We start from the raw sequence: 22,826 nt of genomic DNA, 5'->3' as shown, positions 1-22,826 counted from the left end.
AGCTTTTGGTTTGAGTTAATCTTTTTTTTTTTTTTTTTTTTTAATTAAGCATCCTCCATATCCTGCGGTGAAATTCTACAAATAAATGGGAGAAACTTTTCAATTGGGATTTAAATTGTTGTCTGCTATTAATTAGTTTGTTTACTAAAAGGATGAATCTCTTGAAAACGGCATGTGTCCAGGTCATATTACACACCATTAGAAATCATATTTATCAATTTTAGCCCATTTTTTTATTTGCATTAATTAAGCACAATTCCCCACCTCCAATTCTCAATAATGTAATGCAAAATAATTCTTGAATTCTTATTTATGTGTGAGGGGGAAAAAAGGGCTATATATTATTCAAATTTGTATAATTTTTTTAAACAAACTTCATAATTTTAATATTTATATTTTAAATATAATAATTTATATTTATCATGGTTGCATTAACGTTCTTTAATTTATTCTTATTAAAATTAAATAAATAATGATTATATGAAAATAGCTTTATTGTAATACAGTCATGAGAATCACCATGTGAATGTGCTTAATTGTCTTGAAAATACTGTAACATTTCAAAAGTTGGCTTTTCGTTATGCAGAGAATATTAGCACGTCCAGGTCATATTTCACATCTTAAGAAATCATATTTTACTGAAAGAAAATCCCTTCTGGACCTTTAGAGTATTTGCATTGTGACATTTTTCCCCACGTCCAATTTTCATTAATTTGCAAAAACATTCTTGTGAGAAAAAAACAAACATATTTTTTTACATATTTTAAGCTAAATATACATATAAAATGTTAATAATTATATTTTAAATATAATATTTTATATTTATCATGGTAGTATTTACTTTATTTACTATATTGTATTTAAATAAAAGGTAATTATTATACAAAAATAGCTCAATAACAGTAATGAGAATCGCATGTGAATGTGCTTCATTGTCATGAAAATAATGTCACATGACAAAATAAGCTTTTCGTTATGCTATATAGGATTATAGGAAACAAAAGAGAGAGAAAAAACAAATGATCCGGACATGTTTGTGTGAGATTCATCCAAAATCAGAACCATTAAAAATATCATGAAAGCATCATTTGTATAAAATAAATACATATAAATATGTAAATAAAATGATCTGGTATAATTGCTTTTACAGAGGTTAAGAAACAAAGCGATGACACAGACTGAAATGATTTATTTGAAAACATTTTGAAAGCAGTGATATGTAAGACGTGCAGTGAAGCTGGGAATGAACAAGCACCATTTCATAACGCAACAAGCTCAACCTGCCATAATGATGCAAAACTTAAAGATGGAAAACATCTACAATTGTATGAATAGCTTAACAAAAATATTGCATTCCTTTATGATCTGGGAATATGCATGAAAAGCTTTCTCCTTTGGTTTGTTTAGGATGTTGTGATGTAGAAAATGATTAACACCATTAAAACACTTGTACAGAGATAATCTATCCTTGACCTTTATCTGGCCTGCCTGCATATTTCTGCCTGCTAATGAAACTGAAAAGACAACCACAGAGAAAATGCTGTAAAAGATCATTCCAATCTATGCATGAACAGAGGGATGTTAGGAATTCTTAAACAGAGTAAATGTTCTTCGAACAAACTAATAATGACCCATGACCACAAAACATCTGCAGCCAACATCTGCAATACTTCAATCACCATCATTAAGGTCCGTGCAAGATATTCAGGGTTTCAGCACTGACCAAATGTGCAGTTATGGTGAAGAGTGTAACTTAAACAGGGTTAAATGCTATATATTGACATATACAGTGCATCCGGAAAGTATCCACAGCGCTTCACTTTTTCCACATTTTGTTATGTTACAGCCTTATTCCAAAATTGATTAAATTCATTATTTTCCTCAATTCTACAAACAATACCCCATAATGACAACATGAAAGAAGTTTGTTTGAAATCTTTGCAAATGTATTAAAAATACAAAACGAAAACAATAAATGTACATAAGTATTCACAGCCTTTGCTCAATACTTTGTTGAAGCACCTTTTGCACCAATTACAGCCTCAAGACTTTTTGTGTATGATGCTACAAGCTTGGCACACCTATTTTTGGGCAGTTTCTCCCATTCTTCTTTGCAGGACCTCTCAAGCCATTTTCAGATCTCTCCAGAGATGTTCAATGGGGTTCAAGTCTGGGCTCTGGCTGGGCCACTCAAGAACATTCACAGAGTTGTCCCGTAGCCACTCCTTTGTTATCTTGGCTGTGTGTTTAGGGTCGTTGTCCTGTTGGAAGATGAACCTTGGCCCAGTCTGAGGTCCAGAGCACTCTGGAGCAGAGGTTCATCAAGGATGTCTCTGTACATTGCTGCATTCATCTTTCCCTCGAACCTGACTAGTCTCCCAGTTCCTGCTGCTGAAAAACATCTCCACAGCATGATGCTGCCACCACCATGCTTTACTGTAGGGATGGTATTGACCAGGTGATGAGCGGTGCCTGGTGTCCTCCAGACATGACGCTTGCCATTCAGGCCAAAGAGTTCAATCTTTGTTTCATCAGACCAGAGAATTTTGTTTCTCATGGTCTGAGAGTCCTTCAGGTGCCTTTTGGCAAACTCCAGGTGGGTTGTCATGTGCCTTTTACTGAGGAGTGGCTTCTTTCTGGCCACTTTACCATACAGGCCTGATTGGTAGAGTGCTGCAGAGATGGTTGTTCTTCTGGAAGGTTCTCCTCTCTCCACAGAGAAATGCTGTAGCTCTGTCAGTGTGACCATCGGGTTCTTGGTCACCTCCCTGACTAAGGTCCTTCTCCCCCGATCGCTCAGTTTGGCCGGGCGGCAGCTCTAGGAAGAGTCCTGGTGGTTCCAAACGTCTTCCATTTACGAATGATGGAGGCCACTGTGCTCATTGGGATCTTCAATGCTGCAGAATTGTTTCTGTACCCTTCCCCAGATCTGTGCCATCGATACAATCCTGTCTCGGAGGTCTACAGACAATTCCTTGGACTTCATGGCTTAGTTGGTGCTCTGACATGCACTGTTAACTGTGAGACCTTATATAGACAGGTGTGTGCCTTTCCAAATCATGTCCAATCAACTGAATTTACCACAGGTGGACTCCAATCAAGTTGTAGAAACATCTCAAGGATGATCAGTGGAAACAGGATGCACCTGAGCTTAATTATGAGTGTCATGGCAAAGGGTGTGAATACTTTTGTACATGTGTTTTGTTTTTTTGCAAAAGATTTCAAACAAACTTCTTTCACATTGTCATTATGGGGTATTCTTTGTAGAATTGAGGAAAATATTTTAATCCATTTTGGAATAAGGCTGTAACATAAAGAAATGTGAAAAAAGTGAAGCGCTGTGAATACTTTACGGATGCGCTGTATAAATATATATATAATGCTTTATATAACAAGTGACAAAAGATATTTAGATTTCCATAAAAGTGTCTTTTTGCTCCCTTTTCAAAAACTGGATTAATCTAAAAAACAAATACAGTAACCAACTATGTCTCTGATAAATATCACTCAAACAAAAAGCATATGTAAGATATTTACAAAATGATGCTTAAGTGCTGTAATTCTTTATAACTTTTAGCAAATATCTATCGCATAAACATTCTAGTGGCACGTAAAAAACAGTAAATGATCTATGTAAGTTTAGATGTAGGCTAAGCACCAGTGATATGCTGTTCAATACCATAGAAAATAATTTTGCCCTTTCGTTTGTTAAAACAAACAAAACTTGTTATTATTGTAATGCACTTACAATGAAAGTCTATGGGGCAAGACATTTCATCGGGATACATGTTACTTAACATACACCGTTTCGAAGGTGTAGCCACAAGACAAAAACATGAGACTAGGGTGATTCAATTGCTAATCAATCTTATCGAATCCAATATAATTCCCATTATTATTATTTAATGTTGTTTATCCGCTTAGAAATGTAGTCTCATTGCTATAATTACGATTTAGACAACTTAACAGCTCAAATAACACGCACTGTAGGGCAGAAAATTGAATACAAGCTATTTAACAATAAAAAAAAAAAAGAAAAATTGTATTCTGCAAGCTGCACTTGCCCCATAGACTTGTATTGTAAGTGTATTACTGCAAGTGCAATTTTTGTGTTTGTCAACTTATGGATGAGTCAATTATTTTCTGAGGTAATCGACACACATTCTGTGGATAGAGCTGAAGCACAGAGCATGCTGATCATTTTAATAATTCTTCCAATAGTCAGTTTTGAGTTCAGACTCGTTTAGTTACATACTGTATGTGTATCATTGTGTATCAGTTCTCAGTGCATGTTGTGTTGATGTGTATTAAGATCACCATCTATGGGTGTTCAGACAGTTACAGTGTCCTGGACTCCCTTTTCTTCCCATCTCTCCATTTGTGGAAAGTTTTACGTGTTGTTTGTCCCTCCATGTTTCGTGTTTAGAAGAGCACCGCTCAACGGTTTCAGCTCAAAACAGCTGTGTGGAAAAACAAACAAAAGGTGATGATGTCATTTTTACACTATAATTACACTGCATAAGCACATGCACTACTGCATTATCCATTTTAATATATTTTAAGCACAAACATGCCTCCTTTCTATGTAAATTAAGCTAATATAATCCCCTTGATTCACAGACAGGCGTCTCACCTGAGCTGAACTAAGCAGTGCAGCAGAGACCCTCCCCTCGGGCGGTCCGGTATACCGGAGAGACGCAGACTCGGGCGCTATGGGGCACGTGAGTGAGAGTGGTGGACAGGAGGTTGGGTGGTAAGTACAGGGTGGAGCGCTGACTGTGACCTCGCTCCCAGGTGACCCAGTAACCACGAAGACCGTCAGCGCTCCCCTTCCACCGGAGCTGCACTGACTCATTGCCCACTGCGGTCAACTGAAGATCAGATAGAGCGGGCAACACTGAGAGAGAGAGAGAGAGAGAGAGAGAGAGAGAGAGAGAGATTAAGCTTTCCTCATCTTGTTGGGAATTCAGTAGGAGTCAAAGGAATGCGGGAATGATATTGGCAGGAAAAATGAAGGGTGTGGTCGGAGTTGGAGTGCTATTCCACATGTTTTATTGATAATGTCGCGATCTAATATTACATTTTTTAAAACGCATAGTTCTGGTCTTTATTCATGCCATGCTAAAAGACACAATATAGAAACAACTATGATGCTAAAGCACCTCTTTACCTATAGAGACCAACTATTAACCTTAGTTTAGTGTCAGAGATTATAGGCTCTGTTGGAAGAATGGTATTTTATGGAAAAGTACAGTGCTGTGCAAAAGTCTTAAGCACTTAAGATGTTTCTCAAAAGCATTTGAATTAAGATGGTTATTTATATCTTCAGCTTTAGTGTGTCAATAGGAAATATAAATGTTAGACTCCCAAACATGAATTTTACAAATAGAAAAGAATAGAATTGAAGAACAGGACAACCCTGCAACAGATGACATGACCCTCACAGAGCCCCCCACTGAACATCGGGTCAGTCTGGGATTGCATGAAGAGACAGAAGCAACTGAGACAGCCGAAATAGTCAGAAGAACTGTGGCCAATTCTCCAAGAAGCTTGGAACATCCCATCTGCCAACAACCAAGAACAACTGTGTCAGGTGTATCTAGGAAAATTGGTGCTGTTTTAAATGTAAAGGTGGTCACAGCAAATATTGATTTAGCTTTTTAATGTTTACTGGACTTTGTATGACATTAAGAGATAAATGAAAACTATTTATGGCGTTATTTATGAAGACATCCTCACTATGCAACATTCACAAGTGCCTAACACTTTTGCACAGTACTTTATGTCCTACATTTTTTATACCACAAAAAATAATTTTCTTACTCAGTATTTTTTATCTTCTTTTCTAGTTGTGCAAGGTGTGCACTTGGTAATTTTAATCCAATACACTTTTTGTCAAATTCTGCAAATATCTCCTCACTGTCTGCTGCTCTCCGTTCTGTGGGTGGGCTGAAAATAAATCTAGTATCTGTGCACAGCCCTGGCTCTGTAAATGGGACAAAAACAAAATGGATCAGACCGATCCACACATCACTACTCCAGCCAATCTGCAAAAGGGGGTGGTTCTTGTGCATGCACAGGATGGGGGGTGGGGGCAGAGCGAAAGGAGAAGAGCAACGGCAAATCTGACTGATGGAAACTTTCTAAACTCCAAGGAGGAAAAATGGCTGATTTTGGGGGTGTGGTGACTCCAGTGGATAAATCCCTATCTTCTGAAGCGATGCAATCACTTTGGGTGAGAAACAGATCAATATTTCAGTCCTTTATTACTTTCAATCTCCACTTTCACTTTCAGAATATGAAAGGGGTGATTTATAGCAAAACAATAACTGTTTCTCACCATCATATCACTTCTGTAGATATATATTTACACATTGGAGTCAAGTGGATTACTTTTAAGCTGCTTTTATACTATATATTATAAGTTCTGGTCACCATTAACTTGCATTGTTTACCCACCAGTCTCATAAAACCCAGTGGGAAACACAGTTCACCCACCAAAAATCTTTGTGCATGCCTCCCCCAAAGAAAATGTTGTACATTTTAAAGTTAAATGCATCAATCTGGTGCACTTTGAGAGCAAAATTGAGGCTAGACCTATGAAGAACTTTGTGCCCTTGTAAACCATTTTGTGCTCTAGTAGTAATTTACTCATAAACTCATGGTTGTATAGATATGAATGGTGATGACACACCCACAAAGCATAAACAATCCAGAGTTTAACGCAGTTCACAAATGGTCCAAACACAAAATCGACCTGAGCATACATTTGAGCCAGGGCTCGACATCAAGCATTGGCATGTGCTTGTCCTCCAGACAAATAAATTGGTCATCCACTTATATTATACACATATACTGTATTACTTATATATATATATATATATATATATATATATATATATATATGTCTTAATTTCTATTACAAACACCCTTATAACAAGATATGTTTTATTGAGAAGCCAGATTACATAAGATATTAAGTCTTGTTTTCAGAGTCATTTCACTAAATATAATGAGGTTTATGCTTAAAGGAGCAATATGTAACACTGACACAAGCGTTTAAAATGGGTACTGCAGTCCAAATTTCAAATATTGGAGAGAGTTGTCTCCCCCGCCCCCTCCTCCCCAGACTCCAAGCTCATGCGGGTTGCAAGGTTGAGGACACGCAACAGGAACGAGCAAACTGACAATGGCAAGCGACGAGCCTTACACTGTAAGTTGATCGGCTGATGTATACGTTTGCAATGTTTTCATCGTTTGCAAATTAAAAACCAACACATGTGGATTTTTTATAAGTCTGTCAATGTTAGCTAGATGTATTGCTGGCTTCCATGGCTGCAGCGCCCTGTGTTTACCCGGTAACTTGTTTCAAATCTGGCAACCGGGGGGGTTGTAATACTATTGGGAAATGGGCAGTGGGTGGAATCACACAGACCAAAAGACAAACAGAGAAGCCAGTATCTCAACTTAGCATGTTTCCTAAATCTCTGATAACATATTATGATAATTTTATGCTTTTGTACAGTAAATATATTACAGATTACACCTTGAAAAAAAACCCAATATTGGTAATGGGGTATGAAAAATAAACTTGTTTTCCCTTTGAAGGAAGTTTATTTTTCTTGCCCCATTGGCATTTTTTTTCTTCTTATTTGAGTATTAACCCTACAAACCTTTGATAGATTTTTCTAAAACAAGACATTTTCAGGGAAAAATGTATTTTCTTACTCAGTATTTTTATCTTCTTTTCTAGTTGTGCAAGGTGTGCACTCGGTAATTTTAATCCAATACACTTTTTGTCAAATTCTGCAAATATCTCCTCACTGTCTGCTAGCTCTCCGTTCTGTGGGTGGGCTGAAAATAAATCTAGTATCTGTGCACAGCCCTGGCTCTGTAAATGGGACAAAAACAAAATGGATCAGACCGATCCACACATCACTACTCCAGCCAATCTGCAACAGGGGGTGGTTCTTGTGCATGCACAGGATGGGGGGTGGGGGCAGAGCGAAAGGAGAAGAGCGACGGCAAATCTGACTGATGGAAACTTTCTAAACTCCAAGGAGGAAAAATGGCTGATTTTGGGGGTGTGGTGACTCCAGTGGATAAATCCCTATCTTCTGAAGCGATGCAATCACTTTGGGTGAGAAACAGATCAATATTTCAGTCCTTTATTACTTTCAATCTCCACTTTCACTTTCAGAATATGAAAGGGGTGATTTATAGCAAAACAATAACTGTTTCTCACCATCATATCACTTCTGTAGATATATATTTACACACTGGAGTCAAGTGGATTACTTTTAAGCTGCTTTTATATTATTTTTGGAGCTTCCAAGTTCTGGTCACCATTAACTTGCATTGTTTACCCACCAGTCTCATAAAACCCAGTGGGAAACACAGTTCACCCACCAAAAATCTTTGTGCATGCCTCCCCCAAAGAAAATGTTGTACATTTTAAAGTTAAATGCATCAATCTGGTGCACTTTGAGAGCAAAATTGAGGCTAGACCTATGAAGAACTTTGTGCCCTTGTAAACCATTTTGTGCTCTAGTAGTAATTTACTCATAAACTCATGGTTGTATAGATATGAATGGTGATGACACACCCACAAAGCATAAACAAGCCAGAGTTTAACGCAGTTCACAAATGGTCCAAACACAAAATCGACCTGAGCATACATTTGAGCCAGGGCTCGACATCAAGCATTGGCATGTGCTTGTCCTCCAGACAAATAAATTGGTCATCCACTTATATTATACACATATACTGTATTACTTATATATATATATATATATATATATATATATATATATATATATATATATATATATGTCTTAATTTCTATTAAAAACACCCTTATAACAAGATATGTTTTATTGAGAAGCCAGACTACATAAGATATTAAGTCTTGTTTTCAGAGTCATTTCACTAAATATAATGAGGTTTATGCTTAAAGGAGCAATATGTAACACTGACACAAGCGTTTAAAATGGGTACTGCAGTCCAAATTTCAAATATTGGAGAGAGTTGTCTCCCCCGCCCCCTCCTCCCCAGACTCCAAGCTCATGCGGGTTGCCAGGTTGAGGACACGCAACAGGAACGAGCAAACTGACAATGGCAAGCGACGAGCCTTACGCTGTAAGTTGATCAGCTGATGTATACGTTTGCAATGTTTTCATCGTTTGCAAATTAAAAACCAACACATGTGGAGTCTGTCAATGTTAGCTAGATGTATTGCTGGCTTCCATGGCTGCAGCGCCCTGTGTTTACCCGGTAACTTGTTTCAAATCTGGCAACCGGGGGGGTTGTAATACTATTGGGAAATGGGCAGTGGGTGGAATCACACAGACCAAAAGACAAACAGAGAAGCCAGTATCTCAACTTAGTTGTCTTAACATGTTTCCTAAATCTCTGATAACATATTATGATAATTTTATGCTTTTGTACAGTAAATATATTACATATTACACCTTGAAAAAAAACCCAATATTGGTAATGGGGTATGAAAAATAAACTTGTTTTCCCTTTGAAGGAAGTTTATTTTTCTTGCCCCATTGGCATTTTTTTTCTTCTTATTTGAGTATTAACCCTACAAACCTTTGATAGATTTTTCTAAAACAAGACATTTTCAGGGAAAAAAGTATTTTTTTAGCCTGTATTTTTGTCTTGTTTTCCAGTAAACAAGATGCGTTCACAAAATAAGCAAAATAATTTTTAGTAAAATCTTCATACCCCATTGGCCAATAATGTTTCTTGTTTTCAGAGTAAACCTCACTCAATTTTGTTCAATTTATCTTAAACCAAGAAAACAAGAATTGTCCAATGGGGCAAGACAAAAATAACTTTAATTAGGCAATTCACAATGTATTCTCTAAAAACCAAGTTTTAATTTCTAATATGAGTTTGCTTCTCAAGTAAATGAATCTTGTTTTAAGGAGGATGTCTATACTGGAAAACAAGACAAAATACTAATAAATACAATTATTTTAGCAGTGTAATATATCGTCATATTGCTTCCTGTTTTAAAGATGTTTAGATATTTGTGATGTAAAGCGAGACAAAAAATACCGAGAAAGGTTTTTGCAGTGTACATAGTAACTGTTGTATAAACCAATAAGGACTAAGAAATAAAGGCACAGCCAAAATAAAAACCAAACAATTGAAAACCAATTCTCATGGTTGCGGCTTAAGACAAAATCTCAGATTAGCATGAAAGATTGTTGTTGCTTTATTGCGTCGCATCTGGTTTGGGCTTGGTGTTTACCTCAGGATGATCCAGGTGTACTGTAAATAAGTGTGATGTAAGTTGCTGTGGATAAAACCATCAGTTAAATGTCAAATTAATTACATACTAGCTTTGAATGTTTCTGTATGCATGCATGTGCGAAACTCTTCGCCAACTCAAGGGTTTTCTGAGTGGTTGTTAGCACTACTATGTAGTTGCCAGGGTGTCCCAAGTCTCTGTGATATTCTGGTCCCTTGGTATGGCTCGAGTCCCTCCTTTAATGCAAGTCTATGAGATTTTCTGCCTGTTTGATCATCCAATTGCTTAGAAAATAATAGCACACCTTTCTCAATAAGCCCTACGATTTAAGGAATCAATCATGTCCGAGTTTACAATAAAATGGCACATAAATGCATCACGCATCTGTTCATTCTTACCCTCCTGTGTACAGGCTTTCACAGACATGGCTCTCTCTTTGCCGGAGAAGTGTTTTGCGCTCACAGTGACCAGGTACTGAGTGTCAGGATAGAGGTTGGTCAGGACAGTGGAGTTCTGTCGGTTACTGACTTTGATGACCCGAAGCTGTCCTGTATGAAGTGCTGAATACTCAATCTGGTAATCCTGAATGAGGTGAGGCTGCAGCGGACCCCAGCTCACCCGCACACTGTTAGTGGTCGAATCTGACACGGTGACTGTCGAAAGGGTCTGGACTTCAGGCTGGGGTGGATTGACTTTGGATGAAAAGAAGAGAGAGAAGAATGTTTGAGCACGCATGTAATTTGAGCATATGGCCTAAATTAAATTCTAAAGGTCTATTTTTGTCCCTTAGAAATTCTTTATAGTTTTTTCAAACTATATTAATAGATATTATATTAATTATAAATACTTTATATCCAATATTACAACATCATTGCAATATGACAGACAGTGCAACACCTGTTAACCCTGGAAGTGATTTTATCACACTAAAATAATGTTAACATGTATAATGTTTACGTCTTGTGGCTATACTTTTGAAAAAGTGTGTTTTTTTGTTTTATGTTTATGGACTGACCCCATTCACTTCCATTGTAAGTGCCTCTGTAACAACGAGTTTCTTCTTTTTCAACTCGCCCCTAAATAAACATTATGCTTCATATGGTGTCGATTGAATACCTTCCCATGTTCATACAATCCATGATATATAAAGGTTATGCTAGTTCTTTTTGCACCGCTTATTATCATATGGGACATGCTCCATCATATTGAGTCACTTTTTACCCAGAAACACATTTTGAGTTTCCATGCAATAAAGTAAAAAAGAAAGTCTCAGCTTTCTAATGATATCATTATTATGTTTATACACGATACCGATAATCGTATAAAATAATTTAAATGTAATGTATTTTATTTTTTTATTTGGTGCATAAAACTCTGGTTTCTGGGTCAAAGTGACTCAAAATGATGGAGCAGGTAACATATGCCTAAATAATGAATTTAACAATGAATAACATATGTCCATTGTTCTAACGCTTATGCAAATTTTGATTAAAAAGAAACATAAGGAAATAAAAGCTTGTCTATATTCTTTATACACAGAGTAAATTCTAGAGACAGTTGTGTGTGAAAATCCCAGCAGTAACAGAAATACTCAAACCAGCCCATCCAGCACCAACAACCATCCATGTGATTATCTAATCAGCCAATCGTGTGGCTACAGTGCAGTGTATAAAATCATCCAGATACGGGTCAGGAGCTTCAGTTAATCTTCACATCAACCATCAGAATGGAAAAAAAAATATCTCAGTGATTTCTGTGGCTCGTTTGAGTGTTTCTGTAATTGCTAATCTCCTGGGATTTTTACACACACAACAGTCTCTAGAATATACTCAGAATGGGGCCAAAAACAAAAAAACATCCGGTGAGGGGCAGTTCTATACTGAGATGCGGGTTGACGCTGTTTTGGTGGCATGAGGGGGACCTACACAATATTAGGCAGGTGGTTTTAATGTTGTGGCTGATCAGTGTATATTTTTAGATTCAAATTGACAATGTGTTTTATTGTTGGATTATATAAATAAAGGCCTTTTCCATAAATCAAAGAGAAATCAGAATGACATCATCATCTTTGGACATGAACACTGCAAAGTCAAATACTGTAAGCGCCTGCTCCTTTTTTTTATCTCTTTATTTTACATTTTGTTATTTGTGACAGTAGAGGGCAAGCTTACTATGTTGACCCTGTTGATTAATTGATTATAAAAAATATCAGCATTAAATTAATCTAGTAGTGTAATAACCTTGCGTTAGTGGTTAGGATAGGAATGGCTATATGAACTGTAAAACCATCCACCCTGTTATAAGAGGCACACATTTTGAAGCCCCAAAACCCCTAAAGGTATAAAGAGTTGCCTTTTGGAAATACCCCATTTTCCCCTTAAAGGAACAGTTCACCCAAAAATGAAAATCCTCTCATCATGAGAGTGTCTGACTTTAATTCTTCTGCAGAACACAAATTAAGATTTTAAGAAGAATATCTCAGCTGCCTTTATGTGATTTTTGGAGCTTTAAAGTTTTGGTCACTTCACTTGTATTGTATGGACCAACACTGCTGAAATATTCTTCTTAAAATCTTCATTTGTGTTCTGCAGAAGAATTAAAGTCAGACACATCTAGGATGGCATGAGAGTAAATGATGGGAGATATTTTTTTTTTTTGGGAGAACTATCCTTTTAATTACTCATCTGCGTTTTAAGCTCCTCCCACCTGGTTCTGTGGTAAAGGTGGCAGAAAGAGAGTTCAGGAAGTCCAGGTTAGCCTTCGGGGTAAGTGTGACTTGGTACGTGGTGTCTGGACGAAGGCCAATCAGGTGAGCCGAGCTGGCATCTCCAGGTCGGGTGATTCTCTTAAAAGGTTCCAAGCCTGTCCCGGGGCTGGTTCCTGAACCCCCTGGCCCTTCGTTCCCCCCTGTTCGGACAGGCCCAAACTGGATATCATAGTAGCCGGTGCCAGCCAACACTGGCCTCCATTCCAGCATGGCAGTAGTAGTAGTGACCGACTTCACCTGTAGCCTCTCGGCACGAATAATCTCTGGGTTTGATCAGAGAGAGAGAAGGTGTGGTTAGTATTGAGTACAAATTCAAGAGGACCCCAAGACTCGCCACCATTATGCTGGGGCGTTTTGGGTGGTTGCCAGGACATTGTTATGTCTCTATGATATTCTGGTCTTTAGATATGGCTCACGTGCCTTCATTAATATAAATCTATTATTTATTTCGCCCTGTTCAATCATACTCTAGGGCAAGGGTTCTCAACGGGGGCGGTATTTCCCACCCCAGGGGGCGTGCAAAGGATGCCAGGGGGCGCTTAGAGCAAATTAGTAGAGAGGGGGGTGTTAGGATACAAAAGTCAGTCATGATAATCAAAGGTAAGGGAATGATGTAGGGGGGCATTCATCAAAAACATGTTGAGAACCCCTGCTCTAGGTGAAAAGGCTACAACGTCACCTGGTCTGAATTTTTGTGTGTGATATATGCCTTAGTTTATGTAAGTGTCTGTAAGTGCACATATATGTACCTCCTTATATATGCAAGAAGGAATGCCCACTATAAATAGCTACGTCTAGCGCTCCGGGGGGATTTAACCAGGGGTCGAATAGGCCAAAATAATTTCTGTATTAATAGCCCCCATCTCTCATTACAGTGTCTCTCTGTTCCTGTCCCTACTTCCTTCAGACCCCTATTTTCTTGGAGCTGTCTCAAGCTATTTGTGACAGAGTGGACTAACATGGAGACTTCCTTCGTGACACTCCCACATAAGATCACTCGCCCTGTTTAGGAAACTCTCTCATCAGATAATGATTATTGTTATTTTGGATGATTAATGAACTCATGGATTACAGGAGTTTAAAAGGTAATTTTATATGGTAAGCTACAAGTTACGAAGACATGTTGGTGGGGCTCATTTGGATGGTTGGGAATTTTGTGTTCACATCTTGTTCAGTTCCTTTTCATTTTAAAGGAATTGTTCATGCCAAAATCATTTACTCACCCTCGTAACGTTCCAAACCTACATGATGTTATTTCATCTGTGAAACAAAAAAGGAGATATTTGGCAGAAGAGTTTAGCATTTCCTCACAATGATTTTAGCATTTCCTCGCAATAAGTTTAGCATTTCCTCGCAATTAGTTTAGCATTTCCTTGCAATTAGTTTAGCATTTCCTTGCAATTAGTTTAGCATTTCCTCGCAATAAGATTAGCATTTCCTCGCAATAAGATTAGCATTTCCTCACAATTAGTTTAGCATTTCCTCACAATGATTTTAGCATTTCCTCGCAATAAGTTTAGCATTTCCTTGCAATTAGTTTAGCATTTCCTCGCAATAAGTTTAGCATTTCCTCGCAATAAGATTAGCATTTCCTCGCAATAAGATTAGCATTTCCTCGCAATAAGATTAGCATTTCCTCGCAATAAGATTAGCATTTCCTCGCAATAAGTTTAGCATTTCCTCACAATTAGTTTAGCATTTCCTCACAATTAGTTTAGCATTTCCACACAATTAGTTTAGCATTTCCTCGCAATTAGTTTAGCATTTCCACACAATTAGTTTAGCATTTCCTCGCAATAAGTTTAGCATTTCCTCACAATTAGTTTAGCATTTCCTCACAATTAGTTTAGCATTTCCACACAATTAGTTTAGCATTTCCTCGCAATAAGTTTAGCATTTCCTCACAATTAGTTTAGCATTTCCTGGCAATTAGTTTAGCATTTCCACACAATTAGTTTAGCATTTCCTCGCAATAAGTTTAGTATTTCCTCGCAATAAGTTTAGCATTTCCTCGCAATAAGTTTAGCATTTCCACACAATTAGTTTAGCATTTCCTCGCAATAAGTTTAGCATTTCCTCGCAATAAGTTTAGCATTTCCTCGCAATAAGATTAGCATTTCCTCACAATTAGTTTAGCATTTCCTCGCAATAAGTTTAGCATTTCCACACAATTAGTTTAGCATTTCCTCACAATTAGTTTAGCATTTCCACACAATTAGTTTAGCATTTCCTCGCAATAAGTTTAGCATTTCCTCACAATTAGTTTAGCATTTCCACACAATTAGTTTAGCATTTCCTCACAATTAGTTTAGCATTTCCACACAATTAGTTTAGCATTTCCTCGCAATTAGTTTAGCATTTCCACACAATTAGTTTAGCATTTCCTCACAATTAGTTTAGCATTTCCTCACAATTAGTTTAGCATTTCCTCGCAATAAGTTTAGCATTTCCTCACAATTAGTTTAGCATTTCCTCGCAATAAGTTTAGCATTTCCTCACAATTAGTTTAGCATTTTCTCACAATTAGTTTAGCATTTCCTCGCAATTAGTTTAGCATTTCCTCACAATAAGTTTAGCATTTCCTCGCAATAAGTTTAGCATTTCCTCGCAATAAGTTTAGCATTTCCTCACAATTAGTTTAGCATTTCCTCACAATTAGTTTAGCATTTCCTACAATAAGTTTAGCATTTCTGCAATAAGTTTAGCATTTCCTGCAATAAGTTTAGCATTTCCTCACAATTAGTTTAGCATTTTCTCACAATTAGTTTAGCATTTCCTACAATAAGATTAGCATTTCCTCACAATAAGTTTAGCATTTCCTACAATAAGTTTAGCATTTCCTCACAATTAGTTTAGCATTTCCTCACAATTAGTTTAGCATTTCTGCAATAAGTTTAGCATTTCCTCGCAATAAGTTTAGCATTTCCTCGCAATAAGTTTAGCATTTCCTCGCAATGAGTTTAGCATTTCCTCGCAATAAGTTTAGCATTTCCTCGCAATAAGTTTAGCATTTCCTCACAATTAGTTTAGCATTTCCTCACAATTAGTTTAGCATTTCCTCACAATTAGTTTAGCATTTCCTCGCAATAAGTTTAGCATTTCCTCGCAATAAGTTTAGCATTTCCTCGCAATAAGTTTAGCATTTCCTCACAATTAGTTTAGCATTTCCTCACAATTAGTTTAGCATTTCCTCGCAATAAGTTTAGCATTTCCTCACAATTAGTTTAGCATTTCCTCGCAATAAGCTTAGCATTTCCTCACAATGAGTTTAGCATTTCCTAGCAATAAGTTTATTTTGGGTCCCCTCGCCATGGCTTTATCCATCCCTTATGAAAATTAATGGCGATTTTACATTTTCTTTATAGAGATTACTAAAAACTCAAAGAGCCTAATTACGTGTTTTATTTATATGTTATTTTACTTTTTGCCTTGCCAGAAGATGTATGCATGATGTATTTTCTTGAGGAAAATTAGAACAATAATCATAATAACAATAACAGTAATATAATAATAAAAAGAAAATTGGTGCACATCATCAGACTGAAATGTGGCTTTATTTTTTTTACTTTGACTATGTTTGTCAAGTTCAAAATAAAGAGAAAAGTTTTCAATTATAAAGTATTTAATTCACTGACTGGATTATTTAAAATTACATATTGTGACATAGTTTAATATATAATACAATTGTATTGATTTTTCAGATTATTTTAACTATATTGTGATATATATCGTTATCATGATACAAAGTTATTCGTATCATCATATCGCCCAACCCTAGCAGTAACCATGACTGTATTAACCATGTTTTTTGGCAGAAAATATAATTTTAAAAACTATGGTGCATGTACAACAATTAATTATGGTGTTATTATAATAAAACATTAGTAAACCATGTATTTTGGCAAAATTATTATGAATTTTGTATAAAAAAATATTATCATCGTTATACTACAAATAAATCAGTTACAATGTGGTTACTTTAGTAACACCATGGTCAATTTTGTGATTACTATGGTTTTACTACAAATATCATAGTTAAACTATGCTTACTGTAGAACCATGGTACATTTTCTTAAGGAATAGATAAAGCTATTGCAAGGGAACCCAAAAAGAAATATTTGTAAGGATCGCAAACTATTGTGAGGGAAACACAACATTTCATAGTCCCCTTAGGGGTTCAGGCCTGTATACTTTAATTTTATGGAAAAAAATGTGTTCCATGGAACAGAGAAAGTCTTTTTTGGAATGACGTAACTAGGGTGTGTAAATGATGACAACGTTTTCATTTTTGGCAGAACTATTCCATTAATTGGCTTTTGGAAAGCTGAGTGAAACACACCAATAATCGCGTTCCTCAAGTCTTCGGTGATGATGCTTATGTCGTCAATGTCCACAAAGAACAGGTGTTCCTCAGCAGGTGGGCTCACGACATCTCTCAGCACCTGGTAGTTCCCGTGACCGGTGGAAACCACCAGTACAGCCACACCCTCGTCTCGCAGTCTCGCCATTGGCTCCTGCACCGCACCGGGATCTACTCCATCCGTGAGCCAAACTAAAACTCTGGGCAGATCTGGTCTTGCCCCTCCAGGTACACCTTGTTTTAAAACCTGATCCCGGGCCATTAGTAAAGCGTCCACCGTGTTGGTATCACCCTTTAGCTGTCTAGTCCTCTTCAGAGCCTCCTGCAGTCCTTGTTGGGAGTTGTAGGTGTCAAAACCAAACTCAAGGTGGGGCTCGGTCCCCACCTGCAGAAGCCCCACCTTTACCTGATCCAGCCCCAATGAGAAAGGCAGAACTAGTTCAGACAGGAAGTTTACCATGCGGAAGAACTCATAGGAGGCCACACTTCCTGAGGAATCCAAGAGGAAGAGGACGTCACCCTCGCAGCAGTTCAGAACTGGAAAAAAGCAAGTAGACATTTAAAGGTGTAAAATTTGATAATTTGATCATTTTTTACAATGGAAGTGAATTGGGTCAGTCCATAAACGCTAAAATACACACCCTTTCAAATGTATAGGCACAAGACATAAACATTATACATGTTAACTTCATTTTAGTGTGATAAAATAGCTTACCAAACTTATCTGTGTAAAGTTATATCCAATATCAGGATTATAGGTTTTACCAACGTTACATTTACATTTATGCATTTGGCAGATACTTTTATCCAAAGTGACTTACAGTGCACTTATTTCAGGGACAATCCCCCCAGAACAACCTGGAGTTAAGTGCCTTACTCAAGGACACAATGGTGGTGGCTGTGGGGTTCGAACCAGTGTCCTTCTGATTAACAGCCCTGTGCTTTAGCCACTACACCACCACCACTCCACATCATCATGTCAACAATGTTATAATATTGAATATACCTTTACACAAATAAGGTTAATAAGTGATGTTTATCACACAAAAATCATGTTAACACATATAATGTTCACATGTGTCTATAGTTTTGAAACCGTGTGTATTTTATTGTTTATGGACTGGCCCCATTCACTTCCATTGAAAGTGCCTTACTGTAACTGTGATTTTTGCTTCTATTTTTATTAAATAAACAACAGAAGAGTGAACATAATTTTTTGTGGTCCTAAAAAATTATGCCAGAAACGCTGTGGTTTGAGCAGAACTTGGAGAGGTGGTGGCCGTGTAGTGCGCTAAAGCACATAACTGGTAATCAGAAGGTTGCTGGTTCGATCCCCACAGCCACCACCATTGTGTCCTTGAGCAAGACACTTAACTCCAGGTTGCTCCGGGGGGGATTGCCCCTATAATAAGTGCTCTGTAAGTCGCTTTGGATAAAAGCATCTGCCAAAATAAATAAATCTTGTATTGAACTTGGACTATCTCTTAATGCTGGGATAGAAGGAAGCATTTTAACATGGAAAAAACTGTCACACTTTATATTTAAGGGGAAATTAGCTCTGGTTTATCATTGAACTAAAGAAGGGAGAGATGTTCTGAGTGTTTATTTAACACATACTGTAGCAGAGCTGAAACACGCCACATATTCCTCGTACGGAGGAGTCAGTGTGACTGTACACAAGCTACTGGAGATTTGCAGGAGTCCATCGGTCATGAAAAGAGTAATATAAGCAATCTGGTGTTTATTTTTTGGGAGAAAATGCGAGTGGTGCTTGCCAGTGCAAAAAGGCCATTATGCTAGGGTGTTATGGGTGGTTGCCAAGGTGTTTTTATGTGGCTGTTATGGCTTTATGAATCAATTGAGCACATTGCTATGCAGTTGCTAGGGTGTTCTTGGTGGTTGCTTACAAGACCAACTCAAAAGGGCCCATACACAAGTATGTAAGGTATTCTGGTCTTTAGATTTGGCTCGAGTCCCACGTTCAATGCAAGTCTATGGGATTTTTTTCTGCTTGTTTTACGCACAAAACTTGGGACAGTATTAATTCAGTTGCAAAGATTCTGTTGTTTTTATGAAAGCTCACACAAGTTTGGATGCAGTCTTCCCATGCACTACCTCTTTATTGAGCACACATTTCTTTCATGTTTATTGTGAGATAATTTGAGAATTAAGGGCCAAACTGAGATGCGTGTGAAAATGAGTGAGGAAATTAGTCATTTGAGAAGGAGGAAAGCCGAAACAGTACATCCTAAAAATAGGTATAAGAAAACATTGGAAATGGTCAGGATAAGGAACAAGTGAGACCTTTATAGTATTTACAGAGATGGAACTTTTGATTTGGCCATTTGAAGAATTTCCTGGCAGAACAGCCCTTTAACCTGGAGCTGCATGATAAACATAAACAGATGGGGGAAGGAACAGGGCAGCTACTGGATGTTACAACCGGGAGGCGAGCGGGTGGGTGGGGGGCATGGAGAAAAGGGGAGGTGAGAATTGGCTGTTCCATGTGAAGGAAAAGGAGGAATGTAAATGCTACTCCAGTAACCGCTGCACACTTAAGAGTGCATAAAGAGAGAAAGTGGGTGAGAGGGCTCGATAGAATGCTGCCAGTATTTGCCATCTACAGTACAGACAATATAAAATCACTCACCCATGTGCAGTAAGGAGCATTGCTTCAGCCATATAATTTATAACTAAATTATAAAAGAATCTTGGAAATCCAAAGTATTTCTTTGTCAACCACCTTCATTTTTGTGACAAAATAAATAGCCTTTCTTTTAGGCACTGGCTAACAAGTTTACAACAATGAATTACAGTAGGATGAAATATTAAGCTCCCAAAGCAGTGTTCAAGCTCTATTTACCACAGTTTTGTTCTGAGAAAAGAGGCCATCTGGTCAGCTGAACCTGTTTAATAAGCAACCTCTGCCAGATCATTTGGAACGGGTGCGATGGCACTTTGCAGAGACACACCAAGCCAGAATGCTCAAGGCTATTGCAGACTTATTTTCCCTGAGTCCAAAGCATGTGTGGTGCACACCAGTTATCCAATATATGATATAAACTCACTGTGAACTTTATTAGGAACACTATGGTCATATAAAGCGCCCAACATGGCCTTCTGCTGTTGTAACCCATTCGCCTCAAGGTTTGACGTATTGTGCATTCTGAGATGGTATTCTGCACACTACAATAGTCAGAGTCGTTTAAGACTATTCTGGCGCCCTAGGCAAGATCCTTATTGCTGCCCCCTATTGCTGTGGGGGGCGGCCTCCTCTTTAGCGACCGCCTAGTTCGCCTATGCCTACAAACGGCCCTGACAATTGTACAGAGTGGTTATCAGAGTTAACGTAGCCTTTCTGTTAGCTCGAACCAGTCTGGCCATTCTCTGTTGACCTCTCTCGCCAACAAGGCGTTTCTGTCCGCAGAACTGCCGCTCACTGTATGTTTTTTGGTTTTTGGCACCATTCTGTGTAAATTCTACAGACTCAAACCTGTCCATCTGGCACCAACAATCATGCCAAGGTCCATTCTGATGGTTGATGTGAACATTAACTCATTTTATGCATTGCACTGCTGCCCCACGATTGCCTGATTAGATAATGTAGGTGTACGGGTGTTCCTAATAAAGTGCTCAGTGAGTGTATATAATATATGTGCTGCTACGCAGACCACAGTTCAAATTGGAGAAAATTAATTATTTCAACTGAAAAATGTTTTGCATTACTACGACTTCACCTTTTCTTGTGCTCATACCACTTGAACTAGGACCATATGCTTTGAAGAAAAAAAGTGAAATGATTTAACACACGTTCATTTGTTTGCCTTTAAGCTCACATGCATTTAAAGTGTCTCTTGTGTTGCTACAACAATGTTTATCAGAAAGTATGCCCAGATTTTCCCATAATGTCACTGAGCATTTAGTTTACAGTTGAAATGGCTTTGGGAGATACAGCATGCTCCAAAATGATTAAACGGAATAGAATAGAATGTACAATGTAAAACATCACAATGGAAAAATATTGACTCAAGGAATCAAAGGGAAAAATGTACATTAAATCTAAACAATGGTTAATGATTTACATTTAAGGAATGATTACTCCCTCAAACTCACAGTCTAGACTTGAATATGACTTCTCATTTATATATCTATCTATCTATTTATATATATATATATATATATATATATATATATATATATATATATATATATATATATATAAAATGCATGACTTACCTGTCCTGGATTACATACAGAGTCCTGCATTCATATACGAACGACATGACTCACCTGAATCAGATACTGAGTCCTGAATGAAAACATGACCGATATGACTCATTTATACTGTATTTCCGAATCCTAATTTAAAACATGGTCGATACAACTCACCTGAACCAGGTACTGATTCCTCAATTAAAAATGACTGGTATAACAAACTTGAATCAAGTACCGAATCCTGAAGTAGAACATGATCGATATGTTGACATGAACTGAAATGATCGATATGACTCACCTGAATCATTAAGTACATAATTTAAAAAAATATCAATATGATTTATCCGAATCAAGTACGGGGTCCTAAATTAAACATTCCGATATGTTCAACCGATCGATATGACTCAAGCGACTCACCTGAATCAGGTACCGAGTCTTGAGCGTCCCCTGACCACAAGAACACGCTGAAGAGAACACACGCGAGCACTTTTCGGACCTCCATGATGGACTTTAAATCAAAAGTACAGTCAGTTCACTTCTCTACATCGCCCAGCACAACTTCGAATCACTTTATCTTTCCTAAACGTCGCACATTCCACTTTTCACTGCAGCCAGAGTCACCCAAAACCTTTTATATAACTTATGTAATAAAATCGCAGCTGCAGCACCTGCTCGGTTATTCTACATTATTTAAGCGCGAACGGAATAAACGCGAAACCCCTTCCTCTTCCATAAAGAGTTCAGTCCAATCAAAGATAGTACCCGATTGAAACGCACTCTCTCGGCTAATGAAATGCACCAGGTTTCCTTCCGCGCTCCACCTCTCTCTCTCTCTCTCTCTCTCTCTCTCTCTCTCTCTCTCTGATGACCCTTATGATGCAGTTATTTTCTTGTTAGGGAAATGGATTAAAAATAATGTATGAAAATATAAATAAAAAGTATGAAAAATACTAATAAAAATAAAAAGGAGTGATTTGTAAATAATATTCACCCTTTGCTATATTGAAAGCACTTCAACTATTATTATATTATGTTTTACCTTGTGAATTTCATTATTGTTTTTTATTTCATTTATTTATTTACTGTAATTTCAAATCAGATGATTGCAACATACTCCAAAAAAGTTGAGACATGGACAATTTAACACTAATAACAATTTGACAAGTTGAAATAAAAAGACAATGTGAAATAGGAGCTGTGAAAAAGGTGAGGCAATCGTG

General features: G+C 37.4%; 1 protein-coding gene across 1 annotated transcript; it reads right to left on the bottom strand.

Moving 5' to 3' along the window:
- Positions 1-21: 21 nt before the first annotated feature.
- LOC127618852 (von Willebrand factor A domain-containing protein 1-like) lies at positions 22-22,415 on the bottom strand. The gene is made up of 6 exons (XM_052091504.1): positions 22,024-22,415; positions 17,371-17,928; positions 12,971-13,294; positions 10,663-10,956; positions 4,634-4,897; positions 22-4,460 (listed from the first exon to the last, which is right to left on the bottom strand). The coding sequence occupies exons 1-5, from the start codon at positions 22,106-22,108 to the stop codon at positions 4,644-4,646; spliced, it is 1,515 nt and encodes a 504-aa protein (XP_051947464.1). The 5' UTR covers positions 22,109-22,415; the 3' UTR covers positions 22-4,460; positions 4,634-4,643.
- Positions 22,416-22,826: the final 411 nt, after the last annotated feature.

The sequence above is a fragment of the Xyrauchen texanus genome, chromosome 25, assembly GCF_025860055.1.
Source record: "Xyrauchen texanus isolate HMW12.3.18 chromosome 25, RBS_HiC_50CHRs, whole genome shotgun sequence".
In the NCBI taxonomy this organism is placed as follows: Eukaryota; Metazoa; Chordata; class Actinopteri; order Cypriniformes; family Catostomidae; genus Xyrauchen; species Xyrauchen texanus.
Note: the sequence above shows the minus strand (reverse complement) of the source record. Positions and strands in the feature narration are given on the sequence as shown.

Excerpts from the sequence above, each read along its gene's own strand:
- LOC127618852 (XM_052091504.1), bottom strand. The coding sequence starts at position 22,108 with ATGGAGGTCCGAAAAGTGCTCGCGTGTGTTCTCTTCAGCGTGTTCTTG. Across the intron at positions 10,957-12,970 it reads CACCTTTACCACAGAACCAG|TCAATCCACCCCAGCCTGAA; the intron begins GTGGGAGGAGCT and ends TTTCATCCAAAG. Across the intron at positions 4,898-10,662 it reads GAAAGCCTGTACACAGGAGG|TGTTGCCCGCTCTATCTGAT; the intron begins GTAAGAATGAAC and ends TCTCTCTCTCAG.